Genomic DNA, 17,830 nt, shown 5'->3' on the forward strand with positions numbered 1-17,830 from the left:
TTGAGATAACTGTGAGACTGCACCCTAATTGAAAAGTGTGAAAAGGGAATGGCAACAGTTGACCAAGGCTGACTCATAGGAGGTCATTCAGCAGCTTAGTCATAAGCTCCAGGCACAAAGAGCACACCTCACCTCTAACAGCAATGAAACAATTTGTCTTCCAGCCTTATTCAGCACCTTGGGCTCCTCTGTACGGTCATGTCAAAAATAATGCTGGACATCAAAGGGCTGGCTTCAGTCAGACTTGTCAGTGTTTACACTACTCCAGTTTGAAGCAGGAGTGCTTTTTTGATGAGTACACTGATCACCCCTACTATACTGCAGTGGTTTGTGCTGTGAAGTGGTCTTGGAGTACAGAGTTGGACCTCTTTCAAATGAAACTAAGCCAGAAAATGAGCTGCAAGAACACATCTAATATGCTGCATCTGCTCCAGCCCATAGGATGAGATTAGAGCCAGTCTGAAGTAAAACCTCCTGAAATACATGCAGAGATGGAAACCTCGTTCTACAGATTTGCTTCTCATGACCTGTACTACTTGCTAGACTAGATGTTGCTGTAGCTGTTGTGCTTTCTCCACTATCTGACAAAGCTGATTTCTCCTGTTTACAGTTTGTGCAGTACCATGTATTTATAGCATTGGGCATGTAAAATCAGTTCAAGATTCTCAATACCTGTACATTTCTCATTTTCACGCACCTCTTAGACATCCAAGAGATAAATAAGAGCACCCTAGCCACAAGAGGTCACTGTAAGAATGGCAAGGACCTCAGAGGAACACACAGGCTTCGACAAGGCAGCCTGAGATGCTGCTGCTGTTTGCCTAATCTGTAACAAGTCATTTAATTGCCGGGTAATTTATGCAATGGTTCAATGTTACCTACCAAAGAAAGGCATTATTCCAGACTACTGACATCATACAGCTGGTGCTTTTACATTTGCAAAAAGGAAACACTTCCCAAGCCCAACCCTCCTTCAGAAGCTCATCATTATGAACCTCATGGTCATGTCTCATCTTGTTACTGCGATATGTGGGAGCGTATGGAATTTCAGTCTGCCTTTCTCTAACTTTCAGCAAAGTCTAGTCTTGTTAAAGTGCGTAGATACAAACTGCAGTGCTGAAGAGTGCAGATCCACATTGGCTCCTGAACCAGAAGCAATATACCTCTGTATAAGCATGTTGCTGTACTGAAGTCAATTAACCCTTGTTAACCTGTTGTGATTGCTTTTGGAACCACAGCGCCAGCTCAAACGCAGACTTCTATAATCACACTACATTTTGTGATGCAGATGTACCCTGAGGGAAACTGAGAGTGACAAAATATTGATGATGAAGTCTCAAGAAAGAGAGATAAAAGAACTAAAGCTTGATAGTAGATTTCTGTTGGATAAATCTAAACACATTCCATGATAACAACAGCAACTGCCAGATCATCAGCTAGGAATCTAAAGAGAATGTCTACTATTCCTGCAAGACACAACCCACAGGGTCTAGGTGCTAAAGGTAAGGTACTAACAAAGAGCTCTGCAGAGCATTTCTAGAACTGCTCATTCTCTTCTCTTACCTTTGGTTTTGGATTTCCTGTCACTTTGCAGGTAAAGGTGACCGGCATTCCCTCAAAGATTTTGTAATGCTTCAGCTTTATCTCAAAATACGGTGACGCATTGTTATCAATAGGCTCATCTCCATGCTGCACCTCATCATCTGATTCCTCCACAGGAGATCTCTCCAGCCTGTATTCAATTTCACTGATCAATCTTTGCTCAAAGCTGGAGACTTTATATTCCTGTCAAATAACAAAGGTTCATATTAACATCAAGAGTCAACATATTCAGATGGGTTGCATCACGATGCGTGCAAGATGTTTCTGCGACCGTTGTTGTTATTCTACTGATCTCTGACAATCCATTGAGATCCTCCATATAAAGGGAAATCCTATCTAGTTGCAGAAGAAGACTATCATCCGTGTTTCCAACAACTTCCCTATGAAACAGTGAAAACATCTGGTACGAGGCAAAAATTGTATTCCGTGTTATCTTAAGATCTAATTTATTAAGGGAAAGAAAGCCATTGGTTGCTTTCAATTAAAAAAAAATATGTTATAAAAGTATTCCAAAGCAGTTCATAAAGACAAAAAGAAGCACAGTAATATTTCCTTCAGGGTACAGGCAGATTTAGGGTGGGTTTTGCTTCCAGATGGCCAGAAGACCATATGGTTCACATCTGCTGTTTGCACAGAACCGTACCAGAGGCTGCACCAGAAGGTTGAAATGATTTTGTTTACAGTTGCCTGTAAAAATGAGAAAATGGCACCACTGCCATTCTTCACTCCTGTTACCATGGTTCCTCCTCTGGCTGGCCAAAAGTATCACTTCTTCTGTAGAAAGAACGTTACTCATCAGAATATTCAAGATTTGCAAAGAGCAGAAAGTTTCACCTAGTGTGAAACTACACTGCTTGTTTAAATTTCCCAGATACTGGGAAACATTACTGTGACACAGAATTATTTACTTTCTTGAACTGTTCACTCAGTAAAACAGCCCAGTTTTGAAACTTAATGATAGCAAAGGTAATGCCAGAACACAAGAAAGCTCAAGGCAGAAAAAAAAAAAACTTATTTGCTAGCCAATGACTTTCCCTCTGCATAAATTAAGCTCTCTTTTAGAAGACCTTTGACCGCTGTCTCTGATCTTTAAGACACAAAATGCATCTCATGTAAAGTTTCCTTACACATGCCCATTTTTTGTCATTGATTCTAGTCTGGGAATGACATGTAGCCTTTCTGCTGGCTGGTTACAGAAGCTCACAGTAAATAGGAGAAATACCTTCATAAACTGCTTTTTTTTTAATGGTAGACTTCCAGTGAAAGAAAGGAATAAAATCAGATCATGAAATATACATACAGAGCAGGTGATTTAGATGCAAGGCCGTTAGTATCAGTATAGGTTAACATTAGAGCAGAAAGATACTGGAGCATGCCACTACTGCAGTTAAGCTGCCTGCAATCAATTAGGTTTAGAGATCATAAATGGAAGGCATTCCAAATCTCCCCAGTTATTAATGTTGGTGATCTGTTGTTATGAACCAAGAACAGTAAAAGGGAAAGTAGACAGACAACAGAAAATTAAAAAAAACCCCAATAATTAAAAAAAAAATAAAAATCAGCAACAACAAAACAAGAACAAGGTGAAAATGTTAACCTTCTGAATATCCATAGGACTCACTACAGAAGCAGCAGTAGAACAAACTTCCTGCAAGAGTAGAAAAAAAGATCAAGAGGCAGAAAGAAGACAGAGAGGTGCTCATGGAAACGCGAGCGCACAGGAGGAGAAGGTACTTATGTGGTAACATAAGCAAACAAATGCTACACATTTCCGAATTGCAGCTCTGGCATCTGAACCATGGGAGCGTGTACCTGGCCTTCCAAGCAGACTTTCCGTTGCATTTTTGATCAGCATCCAAAAAGTGCAGATTACACACATAAAGACAAGACAGTTTCAAGATAGTAGATGTATTTTTGCCTGACAGACTTAAAGGGCAGGACAGAATAGGATAAATGGGAGAGTTTAAAGCTGACAGAAGACATTTGAGAACTCTCAACCTTATTGAGCATGGAAAAACTGAGCAGCAGGCATGTGGCTCTCCAGTTTACTTTGCTGATACATAACGTATGACTTCTGTAATCAAATCTCTCCTATCTTGAGTACACTTACTGTCTTGTGTGGGACTTTTAAAAAGTGAACTGCTGCCTATTAAAGAATTACTATTATTTTTTTAAATTTTCCTATGTATTTGTAGAGTTACGCAGCACCTGTATTGCAGGCTCCTCTTCTGGTTCCTGTATATTGAAGACAGTTGCAGCACTGTCTGCTCCCAGCAATCGACGAGCCATTTTTTCTTCATATGTTAATCTCTGGACAAAACCAAAACACAATAAAACAAAGAGCAATGCGACTAAGGGGAAAAGAAGAAATAAAGGTTCTTACTTCTCATTAAGAACTACGTGGCAGATAAACAGTAAACAATGCTTTAAGTGATGTAAAAGAAAGCAGCAATATGCTTTTAACAGCAGTTTTTCTACCACAGATTGCAATGGTTTTTTGTTTTCTGGTTTTTTGGGGTTTTTTTTGCATTACAAGCAGCTTTTCTGGCTTCAGCAACCTCTGTCCTGACTCTGCCATTTGTTTCCATTCTCCTGCCAGAAACTTGGGCAGGAATGAGCAAAACGAACTACTTAAATCAGCATGGCCATCAAAAAAGCCTGTGTCAAATCATCCCAGATCTTACTCCAGGCTGTTCTGCTACACTAGAAGCACACAGCAGAAAACTCTGTCAGAAATGCCAAGATCCCACTTACTCTATTTGACTGCTTTGTCAGAAATAAAACAGCAGTTTTATAAGAAAGTAATTTCTTTTGGATTTTTCATTTCTATTTATTCTTAGTGTGTCACAAATTACGGAAACAACTTACAGAAGATGGAGTGGCAGTTTACACTCAGAAGGTAAAGCAAATTAAAGGAGAACCTTAAGTGTAGAATTGAAGCTTTCCATTACTATTCTTCCTTCTGTGTTCAGTAACACACTTCACGCATTCAAGATACACCCTTACAAACACTGCAAAAATATGCCAGTGAATGCAAGGCAAACAACTATGTGGTTGAATACAAAGAAAAAATGAAAGAATGGAAAAAGCATTAGGTCCAGTCACTGCTTTCATTTCTCAAAAAGCCTTACTGAAGTTCTTTGTTTTTGTTTTTGTTTTTTTTTTAAATGTGGCATTGCTAAAATAGGAACTCATGAAAACTAGGTACTAATCTTAGCTATCTTATGAGCATCTACACAACTAATGAACTTTCCTTCACTCTAATTTCTTCTGTGACCACTCCAACGATGACACAAACAGGATCACCCTAGACAGGAATCTGCAAGGCAAAAGCTTGAAGGCAAGAAAGAAAACAGAATATACTGGTTTGAGCTCTCACATAATCTTATCACCCCTTATTTTTTTCCCTCCTTGGGCCATGTGGGCTTTCTCAGGACATTCAATACATTTGTACAGAACAAGCATCTTTCTTACTTTCCAAAATAGGCCTGCTAGTTAGGGCCAGCTGGTAATTACGGCCAGCTGGTAATTATGGCCAGCACAATTAAATGTACAGTTAGAAGAGTAGCGTGGTTAGAATAGTATTTTACAGGTTGATAGTTAGAAAGACTATTGTGGTGGATGGAGACAAAAACAAAATGCTAACCCATACCCTAGGCTTGCAGTAGAAAACTCCAAAAGGAGGGATCTCCAGAAAGAGACCCTTCCCCAGGGGAAGTCAGCCCTTAAATGGAGTCTAGGAGAGGTGCAGCCAGGCTCCATCCTTTCTGGTCACACAGCTGAACTGCCTTCACCTGTGCTCTCAGGGCTGACCCAGTCCTTGCCTCAGGTGATCAATCAGTGGTTCAGGCTGTGACTCAACAGTTCCCATACAGCAACCCATCTCCCTTGAAAACCTCTACACTATGAGAGTGACTCTATTTAACTACTAAAGAAAACTACCAGACCCTCTGCGGTTAATGGATAAAGCTAAGTATACAAGCACTAGTTACTCCCATCACATCATTGACCAGATCATTGAGAACCAGAATCTGGATGCTGTGGAGTAGACAGTTGGACTCAAGAAGTTACCTTGAACTTAAACACTGTAGTCCAGATGTCAGACACTGTAACAAAACTCCAAGTATGGTCATAAGAAACCTAAGCATACCACTTTTCAGTGAAGCGCAGATATCCAAGTCATTCCCATGCCTGTGCCTTTGAAAACATTGGCAAAACAGGGATGACAGTCTGCATTTTTTACATTACCTTCTTCTTAAAAGTGATTCCTGCTTCAAAGGAATTTAAATCAATGTCTTGATTATTAAGACTTGAGAGAGTTGCTTCTTATCAACTCTGAGCAGGAAGATTTTAGTATTTTATCTTTTATGTATATATTAAAATGCAGAAAAAATAATGGAGAACTTTACACCTGTGCATCTCAATGGTTTGATTTGCTTGCTCATTTTATTTCATTTCTTGTCCCTCCAGCAGATTGTTAATGCCTGATGGAGTCTGTGAATTAGCACTGTAGGATAGTTTATACCCTACAGGTCAAATACAGTCCCACAATTGCAGTATCTAAGGATGGCTTGTTCCTAATGGATTTGTTTCTCACAATGAACTACTTTGTCGCCCGTGATGCTCACTTTCCAACCAATTTTTCCCCTCTCATGTCCAACAGCTACGCAATAGGTAGAGTGGAGGCTGGACTGGTCAAGCAGTATGCATACACTGTTTGGCCAGATGCCCAGTAGAGATGAACAGTTAAAAGCAAATTGTCTCAGAGGCTGAAAAATGCCCTGATGTACAGATTGTGAAGGCTTCATATGGCATTTCATCACCCCTGAGATCTCCACTGCTTTGTTAAGTCCAAACAAAATTGCTCAACAACAGAGAGAATGAATGATAATCCAAAATATAAAATGCAAAAACAGCCAATACATATTTACTTTATACACAATTAATCTAAGATGCTACCCTTGGCATCCACTCCCCTTCCCCACAGTGTTTTCTATATATTTTTTTTTCTTATTTCTGTATTTTTTATACCGGTTGCCCGTTGTTCAAAAGGTCTTCTTTGAAGCGAAGTTTTCTTTCCAGATCCTGAATCACAGCATCCTTTGACCCTTGAATCTCTTCATCTGAGGCTATTCTAGCAGTTCTGCCTGTTTTCTTGGGAAACCCCCTGCAAAACAGTACAGACAAATTCATGAACTTTCCAGAAACCATCGGTAGTCATGAATTACTGGATAAAATCTTGCCTCTAGTGAGGAATATGTCATTGTATCTTTGAAATTAGAAGTTGAGCATCTTTACTTACTTTGTTGTTCCTTCTAACTCACATCACTGATTCAATGATTAGTTTAAGTACAGAGCTGAAATTATGCTTTCTTTGAAAGTAAAGCATTGGTTAGGATAGGGCTCAGGGTATTATAGCCATGGCTGTAAACATCACATACTTAAAGAGGAAACTGATGAACAATGGCAAGAAAGCAAAGCAAGAGAAAACATGAAAGTGTCACCAAATAAGTACAGACGGAAGATAAACTAGGATCCCACTAAGTACCATGTAGAAAAAGATCAGAAAGAAGTACCACAGGGTAGTTAATCATTAATTTCTTATACTGTTCATTAACTAATTTCTTGGTTCAGACTTTCAATGCACAATGCATAACTTCATGTTTATTCTTCATATCTCTGAACACACACCCGGAAGGCATCACGCTATTACTGAAAGAACAGCCATTCCAAAGTCTAGGTTACGTTCACAAGGACCACCATCATGTCCTTAAAGCAGTTTTCAGCAGCACGGTCTGCAACAGAATGGCATCCGTGTAGCAGTTCGTATTCACTGGGCAAAATTACTCCTCAAGCCAGTGCACAAGTTCCAGTGGCATTTCAGGATATTATGGAATGGCACAGGAAATATTTTTTTCCAGTCTGCACTAGTGTTAAATGCTTTTCAATCATGTTATGACAGTTCTACTGCTGGAAATACTCGACAATGTTTTCTTCTACTGGAGATGAGCTTCAATATTAGTAGTTTTTTTGCTTGTTTTTCTGTTTTAGGGGTTTTTTTTTAAGTGATTAATTGGGGCTCAGCCCACTATAAAAGAATGAGTTAATGTGAACCATATAACCAAGTCAGCTATACTGCCTAACTCACACGAGATGACAGAGATAGAAAATTTATACCAGCCTGACAGGGGCAAACTTCTTCCCATTATACAATCGGATAATATAATTCCCAGCACAAAGATATTAAACTAGAATCATGAGGAGATAACAAAATTTCTTGGCAACTGTTCAGCACTGTGTTTCTTTATCATTCACAGTCAGATAAAACTTACTCCTCAGAAAGCATTTTCAATGGTAACTTTCACCAAGAGTTAAAATTGAGCAATACATAAACGCTGTCAAAAGCAAAAACAAAATTAAATGTATAGATTGAGAAGCCAGTAACAGGAAACACTAAGTCTAAGTTCCTAAAACATTTCATACTCTGCTTCTGGAAGTAAATTTAAAATGGGAAAACAGTGTTCTTGTAAAAAAGAACTTCATTTTTCATATTAAACCACAGAGCAAGAGCAGGCATGTGCCTAGCGCTGCAGAATGCAGAGCACAACCCTCATCTTAGAAGTATTAAGCCATTAGCTATTAGCACAACCTTCTCAGTCAACAATCTTCTAAATCAACAATTCCTTCCGAATTCCTTCTTAGAAATTCCATGCTCGTATGATAAAAGCATTAAGAATCTCAGCAGAAAAAAAACAAAACACCAAACCTGCTTCTGCCTGCATTTGGTAAACAATAAAGGTAAAATTTACAGTTTACCCAGGGAAGTCAGAGCCCTGTGGGCTGAGTGCTCAGGAGTGGATTTCAAGGAAGGAGTGAAAGAATTCTGAGGCATTGTCAGTTATCTCTGAAAACAACAAGGCCCTCAGCAAGCACATCTATTTTTAAAAGGGGAACGCATGCCACTATAACCACTGTCAGTAAGTTCAATGTCCACACTAATCACAAGAAAACAATATTACTGTCAACTTCAAAGCAGTGCAGCACAATAAGGCAGTGAGAACTGCATCGAATAAAGTTCACTCTTCGGAGACAAGCAAAAGAGTTAGTTTTGATACACTTCAGTTTATGTCTTCTGAGTCAGTCCTCAGGAGATTCAGCAGTTCCCTAGCAAATGAGGCAAACACAGCCTGGCTAAAATTTCTATATACAATTTCTATTATATAATTGCTTTCAGCATAACTGTCTGAGAACACACAAGTGGTAACTATTTGTTTTACCCCATAAAATTGGAAGAACAGAAACCAATGAGGTCTTCCTAAGGTCTGTACTGTACTATTTCAACCTTCACAACTGGAAAAAATGCACACTTCTCAAATTGGCTGATGACACTGAACTTGAAGAGGATGAAAGACATTTACACAGCTGTCATCTATGTAATTAGTCTAGAAGCGATGTAATGATGATGAAATTCAGGAAAAATGTTCAAAGCCTGACAACAATGCAAATAAAATTAACACTGACGTATTATTCTTTTCACAGAAGAATCTGTGTTACTAAAACCTGAATGCAGTTAGTTCAGAAGGAAGACAAATTATAATCTGGGACACTACAGCACAAGAAAAGAAAATTCATTAATTCCTTTTATTCTTTTTTGTTGGACACCAATTCCAGTTATAACACAGAGCACTTCAAGAAAGATGCTTTTAAAACACTGCTCCTGTGACAAGGTTGGAAAATTTTCCTTTTTTATTCAGGAAATGAAGAGAATGGAGATAAGAAAACATAAAACGTCAGAAAATTGTTGGCATTCAATAATTCCCCATGGCTGCCAATGCCAAGTACAGAACTTAATTTGAAGAAAGGCAGACTTAGCTTTGACAAACACAATGTACAACTCTCCTCTTTCCTTCTCTTTACTCTCCAACAACGGCAGTTAAACAATGGAACAAGTTATGCAGGGAAGCTAAGGAATTTTTTCTTACGAATAAGGCAAGCAAACGTTTCAGCAATGGCCTAGGGATCCCTGGTAGCATTTAACACAAGTGGCATACTCCTTAACAGCCTTCCAGATCTCTCCTTGTGTGCCAGAACATCCTGAACTTTGCACAGTGGGGCTGGAAATGTCATCCGAGACAAGGCAATTTGCCTGAAAATAGGTTCTATTCTCTTTACAAGTAAATATTAACAAGTAAATGCTTAAGCAAGGAGCTAGTCTAAAAATACAACTACAAAAATGAATACTGGCCAAAATGTCTTCAAATACCTTTAGAAACCCCTTTCTCTCTCAGAAATACTTTGAATCAGGAGAAAAAGAAGAGGTATGCAAAAAAATACATAGATCACTCTGAAAGTAATGCCTCCTATTTATTCCCATGAAAGTTACAACAGAGCACACAATAACACTACCTGATAGAGCACATTCTCACCTACAAAACACTATTTTTCAACACAGTCACCACCATTAGCTATGCATTTTTTGCTATCAACGAGTAACAGCATGTACATCGTGCTCATAAAAATCTGCTGCAGCAGAAGTGACACACTGGCACTGTCACCACTGTTGAAATGCACCACCCACTGCCTCACTGCTCACATCCACTGTTTGGTCTCCAGAAATGTTAAGCAAGTGACGACGAATGTCAATGAGTGCAATTTTTTTCCATACAGAGGAATTCAATGACAAGTCTTTTGCTTCACATATGGCATCCATGTCAGACACCACTCTGTCAGACTGCCCCTCTGCTGCCATCTGTCACAAGGCAACAAAATGTAAAGGGATGTTGTTTTGAAGGTTCAGCCTCTATTCCCATACCACCAACATCTGCCTCCCATGTCGTGGGCCAACACAACAAAGCAGGAGGCATTACTTTTGGAGCAGGCCTCATATAATTCTTCCTGCAGATGTTCTCTTTCCAGTCCCATTTCAGGATCTCTTTCTTTACTTCTACATATGTACAAATATCTACTGAAGAATACAGACATACACACCCACTCCACATTAGCTCTCAAGACATGCATTCCTGAGATAAAGGTCAACAAAATAGTGGCAAAAATTGGAAGGCCCTTGGTGAATCTGACCTCTCAAACTGAACAGGGCTATGCTTCAGAGATTGTTTAGAATGTCAAGACAGCCTGTCAGCAAACTTAATTCAATTGCTTTTGCTAAGATTCTTCATCAGTTATACACGACTTTATCTGTCTTCCTTGCTTACTCTCATGCTTTCTTTTCATCTTCTCTGAGGGATAATATCAAACAAAAAGTTCTGTCGTTTGTGTACTTCTGTGTTCAATTCTTTGCCTGATTCAGAGTACACTGGAAGTATTACTAAAGTTGGAAAAGGCAAATTTAAAGACACTGACACAACTGCAACCACAGATGTGCCAAGAATCAGCCTTTGAGAATCAGCCTGAAATTCACATTGATTTTAAGCACCTCTGAAATGTGCATCACTGAAGTCATGGAGTGCTTGAATAGAAGCAGAGGTAACAGCCCAGAAGTACGAATTCTTTCAGCCAGCAAGGGCCCAAAGAAATTTCTAAAACTCGGGCAAACTTAATTCACACACACAGTTTTTTGACAGTGAAGACTCTTGCAACTTTGGCTTGGCTCGTCTTAGTTTTAAATATTTGCCCTCATATTTGTTTAGAAAAGCCAAACCAGCAGTTATTTTCATGTTTTAATTAGATGGAGTGCACGCTGGATGTGATTCCCCCTCTTTTCCTACGTACCTTTTACAGTGTAAATAAGAGTAACAGACTAGCTGTTGTTATCCTTCCAAGAACAAATTCCTGTTTGCAGCCAACATGGCTCAGTTTCACAGAAATCTAAATCAATTCTCTGGTACTGAGGTAATGAACAGTAACTTGATTTTTCCTCTTAAACTGAAGTCTTCCAAAAATACAGCTAATTCCTGTCCATTTAACACATTTTTTACTTAATGTAGGAACAAAGTTACTGTAAGCACGGTAACAGGCCATGAACTTTGAAGTAGCAGCTGCATTTAAAAATCATTTTAGTCTGATCTTGTCATATACACTGTGGAGACCAAGAGTTAGCTCTACTCAGTAATGCGACATTAAATATACCTGAATTAAGAGAATGCCTAAGGCAGAGTCCTGGCTGAGGATGATTAGTACAAAGTGAATCAAGAGTAACAAAGTTCACTTTCTACCACCCAAGGACAAGTTATGAAATTGTTGGGGGGAAAAAAAACAATCATGCCTCAGCATTGGATAAGATCAAGATTGAAATGAATAATATATACCTGTGAGCAAGTCTGATCCTTCCTTAGGACTCTATTACATAGCCTGATGAGAAAGCAGAGACCAACTCACCTACAAAGTGCATGACTACCACCTAAAATTTACTTTTTCTAAGTCTTATCTTAAAAAATGCATTTCTACTCATTACATGAATGACCATTTTTTCATTCTCCTATTCGATTTCTTCTTTCCTATCTGAGCAAACGAGTCCTCTGCTTCACATTGCACTGAAACATAAGTACTGTTTGTTCTTCAAGCGGTGTCCGCACATTCGGACAACGACTGAAGAAAACAATAACTCTTTTGTAACTGGTAATCTTACCTGTCTTTCAGACTGCTACCAGCGTTATGCTAGAAAGCTTTGGAAGGGTTGATAACTGCAGGACAAGGGGAAATGGTTTGAAGGTGAGGGAGGGCAGATTTAGGTTGGATGTCAGGGGGAAGTTCTTTACAGAGAGAGTGGTGAGGTGCTGGAACAGCTGCCCAGAGAGGCTGTGGATGCCCCGTCCATCCCTGGAGGTGTTCAAGGCCGAAGAAAACTATACCGCAATTGTGCAAGCCATATTGAAATAAATGAATAGGTACAAACAGCCTCTCTCTCTTTTCAGTGGAAAGATACAGGTACTAGTTCTCTTAGTTAAGTTCACTTGCCATCTTGCAACAATCTTAAGCATCTGTCATTTTAAGAGGAATTAGATAAATTAAGGAAAATTAAGTTCTCCAGATGCATTAGTTGTCAAAAGCTCAGTTGGTTTGGCTACTGTGTAAGTTAAAACACTGATTTCTCCTTCTAAGCAGTTCTAATAGATGAGATCTGAGGCACAGCCTGGATTTAAAAGTTCAAATGAAACAAACATGCATTCATCAAATTTCAAAAAAGTTGATATGGATATGCATTTAACAACTAGTTGCACAAATCTAACACTGTTATATTATACAAAACCGCAACTACCAGAATAAGGTGCTTCTTAGCATAATCAACAAGAAGTGGTCTGATACCACGCAGGTATTGCTCCAATACACAAGATCCAAGCCATGAGGAAAGAAGGCACAACACAATAAATCACAAAGCTTTAAACAAGAATCATCTAATGGGCACAAGCGATATCTTTAGATGATTGGGAATTGGGAATAAAAGTTAACCCCAGTAATTGCTGGAATTTTTCCATGGCAGAAACACTTGCTTTAAGATACAGTTTCCTGAGCACCACAGTGAACTGCAGAAAGAACAACCAACCAGCACAGAGAAGTTATCTCAGCAACAGGAAGACATTCTGACTCTTCCCTGTCTTGTGGTAGAATTCTTAATTGAGAATTAAGTAGCCCTCTGGCATGTCACAATTTTCACATAATCCATACTGCAAGTAATCTCAGTTGTTTTCACAGTTGTAACTGTGAACTGTAGAAATAAATAGGAAAAGCAAATCTAGGTGTACACAGGATATCAATGCATTTTAGTCAAAAATGGAAGTTGGTATTTGTACCAACAGCCTCTTGAAAGTTGTAAGATAAAAACATGGAGAGGTGTTATTTTTCCTCACAGTGCTTACCATCACTGCTGATTAAGGAAACACAAAGATTACTTTGCCTCTTTATGCTATTTGAGAAAGAATTCAATACACAAATCACAGCACAGAGCTTCAGGAACAGAGCAGCAGATGTAGATTCAGAGAGGAAAAAACATACGCAGAGTTCTCTGATGTTGCCATTCTTGTGATTCCTACAGAATTCCTGTTAAGATTCAGAATCACAGAATATCCAGAGTTGGATCACTGAGTCCAACACCTGTCTCGACACAGCACCACCCAAAATTCAACCCTATGCCTCACACCTTTTTTTTTTTCTTCCAGTTTGTAACTAGGATAATATTACTGAAAATATCTACTTTAAGGAGTACCTACTTCAAGAAAATACGTTTTTTTGGAGCTTTTTTCAGAAAGATGCATGTTATAGCTGACAGTATTTTAACATTTAAAAAGAAATTTGATTTCCTCAAGGTGCTTTTTTTGCAGCATGATTTACGTGGTTTTTATTTTACTATTCACTAACTTGTCAGCAGATCTTTCTCTTGTGTTTGCTTTCACTTACGCTCACATAAACTTAACAACGTATGGCGCTTGCTCAGAACTTGTCTTTTGCTACTCATTTAATATAGGTATCATTCATAAATTCATATTCTTATGTGAATGGTGAAGATGAGATTCAAGCTTCCACAGATTTTAGTGCATACAAAATACCCTCAACTCTTGGTTTCTGTCACACACCAGGCCTGTTTCCAGCAAGCCTTTTGTAACTGAAAGCTCACCTGAGTCCAATACGTTTATACACCCAAAGAACTTTCTTCAGGTAGAAAGAAGGAGCCAAGATTTTTACCAGCTGTACCCAAACAACATAACTGCAGCCAAGTTTTATCTCAGAGACAACTCAAGAGTGTCCACAATTCCCTGAAGTACTTAATTAGCTGTGGTGCTCTACCAGTACTTCTTGTCTTGCTACACAATGTTCTGGCAAGATAAGAATTTATCAAATTGGCCCCATCTCTAAAAAAATGGTTGTTCCTAAAGTCTGTTCAGCTAACATGGCTACATCACGGTCACAGCTGCAAAATGACAGTAACTCCAAAGTGGCTACAGCTTACTGGAAATTCTAAATACATCTTATGCAAGTGAAATACTGACCATGCAACCACAAAAAAAAAAAAGAAAAAAAAAAGACAGGACAAGAGCCACAAAAACACCGAAGGCAGATAGATTCAAACACTGCAACTGAAGTCTTTCATCAAACACACACCTCCTTTACATCAATGGCATTTCAAACCACGGCAAGCCTACCTTCAGCAACCCACAATTATCACAACTACAGGACAAATTTAGAAGCAGAGACAAAGCTAAATGGCTTGATGAATGTTTTAGGTGCCACGCTGAACCAAAACTTTTAATACCACAATGCACCCTTTGAGCCAGTGTTACAGCACGCTATCAATATCATCCATTTCAATCAACGGATCTTAGAGATGTGTGGAATACAGAGTAAGAATATAGGCTGAGGATATGGAATACTGGCTCAAAGACTACGGCATCTCAGAAAAATGAATACTTTCAAGGAAAGAGGATTTGTGAAGGCAGAGCAAAAGACGAGAGAAAAGACGAAGCAAAAGTGATAAAAAACACAACAGAACTGAAATTGTAGCAGAAACCAGAGGAGACCAAAAGACTTGTAACAACAGATTTTTTTTCTTCCTCAAGCAGTGCATCCTCCCCCTGTTTGAATTTATAATTAAAATGGCAAATGCTCATTATTTGAGTGTATATACACACATACACACACACAGAGATGTAATAGATATATATACACAGACACATAAATCACATACACTCAGCATGGTTAACATGATCCACCTTCTACCTGGATTACATTTCCAGAGGGAATGCAGGCCAAACAGAACCAACCTCCTTGTCCTGCCCAGCTCAGAACCTGAGGCTGCTGCCCTGTTCTAAGAGAGAGGCACACTGTCACATGCATACCCAGGCTGGCTGCTAGGCTTGGAGGAACAAGAAAAATGGTAAAGAGGGAAGCATCCCTGCAGAGTTAAGCCTCTATTTGTGTCCAAAGACTGAAGGGGATGAGGAAAAGGAACACAGCTAAATATTTCAAGTAAGAACACGTGCGTGAATGCAGCATAATGGTGAAAGATACTGCTCCCCACTTCTGTAGAACACAGCAGAAGATTGAGCTGTGGCTGTCACCATCACAGAACACTGAAGGGAACTCCATAAAGAATCCAGTACTCATGCCCACAATGGTTTGCCCTAAGCAATGCAACAGAACAAGCATACAGAATTATGTATATTTGCTATACTAACAAACCAAGGGTAACTTCAGGCTTTTATTGGCTGTGCTTACTGCCAAGCTGTCAGTAAATCCATCATGCAATTTTCAACAGTCAGTATTAACACTGAAACACAGCCAGTGCAAGGGACACGGTAAGACTGAAAAACATTATGAGCAAAAGAGCAAATTGTACAATCTATTCATTTTTCTCTTAATTGTGTTTTACGGCCACATTCTATAATGAGCCATATGACAGAAATCAAGATAAATAAACATTGGTGGGTTTTTTTTTTAATGTAAATATATGATTTATTACTTTGATAACCGTCTGCTTTACTCCTTCTCTTCCTTTGTGCATCTTAGACTGATACAACAGAAGTTCCCACTGCAACAGTATGTAGCTGAGCAAGTCACCTAGCTACCATGAATATGTTTAGGCAAACTTCTAGGCAAAGTTATAAATAAGCCTTGGATACAACTATTCTCATTTTTGTTCTTCAGCATGTCTCTTTGTTCTCTAAGGATGGAATGAGAATCTAGTGCCAGCAGAAAGACAAACTGATCTATGATGGGAGCTGACGTGCTCCAAAATACTATTTTGGCCTTTAGGGTAGACAAAAGGGGAAAACAAGCACTTGGAGCTGATAGGGGAAGGGGCTCTCTTCGTTTTTATGCACTCCTTTTTGAAATCCCTTCCCAAACCCTCTTCCAGACTTCCTTGGAAATAAGCCTCTAGGCAAAATTCAATACGTCATGATTATTTTGTTCTCAGGTATATACTTCAGAAACTTATATTTCAAGTATCACAAAGCTACAGGGAGTTTTGAACAACGCTCTCCTTCACTTTTCTCTGCATCCAGATGCAATGTGGATATAAGACTGCAAATATCACTGAATAGGTGTCTTAAAACAGAGTCACGAGAAGGGTTTTCTTCTCCATCCACCATCCTGGGCATGTAGAACCTTTTGCTGCTGCTTTCATACATCCATCAGCTCCACTGATGCTCCCTCTCTGCTGTTCTGACTGCAGCACCCTTTCAGAATCTGAATTCTGTGTTGGTTAGAAAACTGTAACAGATCTCCAGCATAGAGGCATTTGCAAACAACTACCACATCTCTTCCAGCTGGCAATTAATAGCAAAGGACTCTAAAAAACTATAAAATGAAACAAGTGCAATAATCTTCCATACAATCTCCAGCAGAACTCAAAGTGCTCATTAGCTAATACTTACGGAGGCATCACTCCTTTCGGGAGGCCTAACGCGTTGACAGAAACGGGTGGTGGCTGGGATGGCAGCATGGAGCTGAGAAAAGCTGCTGGAGACTGGCCAGAATTAGGAAATCTAGGAGTTGGAGACAGGCTGTGGGAAGGTGAAGAAAGGGAAGGAAGAGGAGGAGGTGGAGGGGGTGGAAGTGGAAAGGAATCACACACTGGATACGTTGGGGTTGGACTAAAGACAGGTGGAGGTGGGGGGGGGAGGAGACGGAGAAGAAGGAGACCATCCATACTCCCCTTCTGGAGCAAACTGCTGAGAGAAAGGGGGAACAGGCACTCTCCCAAACTGTTTTTGAGAAGCAGTCGGAGACATAGGAGAAGGAAGGCTGGATGTAGATGATCCTGAAGAAGGAGTCACGTAACCTGAAGCAGGGCTGATGTTCTGAGCAGCAATGAATTGCTTAGGCCGAGCGTAGTTAAAGGAGCTGGAAGACTGCATGCTTGGGGAAGTATGAGAGTTGAGAATACTCATTGGCACAGGAGAAACCACAGACTGGCTGGACTCAAGTTCTTGGAAGGAGGGGGGAGGAGGAAAGGAAGGAGATGAGGGAGTGTGCTGACGATGTTCAGGTTGCTGCTGGTGACGATACCACTGGCCACTTTCTTGCTCCAGACGAATTTGGTTCTGCAGCTGCTGTATTTTTATTGGGTCCCTGTAGGAAGGAAAAATAGACAAAAAGATGATCAGATGTGCAGTGTTTGCCTGGAAGAGGTAAAAACTCCGCTGAGTTACTGGTGTAGGAGAATCAGAAGGCAGGGAAAGTTCAAAGTATTTACATACATTGAATAGTCCTACTTTTCAGAGCTAGACATTGTTACAAAAGTGTATCCAGAGCAGAAGTCAACAGAACCTTCAGT

At 39.6% G+C, this 17,830-nt stretch overlaps 1 protein-coding gene across 1 annotated transcript in view; it reads right to left on the reverse strand.

Moving 5' to 3' along the window:
* Positions 1-17,301, reverse strand: part of PALLD (palladin, cytoskeletal associated protein) — a 33,059-nt gene extending 15,758 nt beyond the window's left edge. The window contains exons 1-4 of the mRNA XM_042829817.1: positions 16,929-17,301; positions 6,634-6,769; positions 3,811-3,912; positions 1,564-1,785 (exon numbers count right to left, since the gene is read on the reverse strand). Coding sequence (XP_042685751.1) covers positions 1,564-1,785; positions 3,811-3,912; positions 6,634-6,769; positions 16,929-17,203 — 735 coding nt within the window. The 5' untranslated portion in view covers positions 17,204-17,301. The remainder of the gene's footprint in view (positions 1-1,563; positions 1,786-3,810; positions 3,913-6,633; positions 6,770-16,928) is intronic.
* Positions 17,302-17,830: the final 529 nt, after the last annotated feature.

This window comes from Centrocercus urophasianus, unplaced genomic scaffold (assembly GCF_019232065.1).
Source record: "Centrocercus urophasianus isolate 14NV4802_14NV808 unplaced genomic scaffold, USGS_Curo_1.0 seq_32, whole genome shotgun sequence".
NCBI lineage: Eukaryota > Metazoa > Chordata > Aves > Galliformes > Phasianidae > Centrocercus > Centrocercus urophasianus.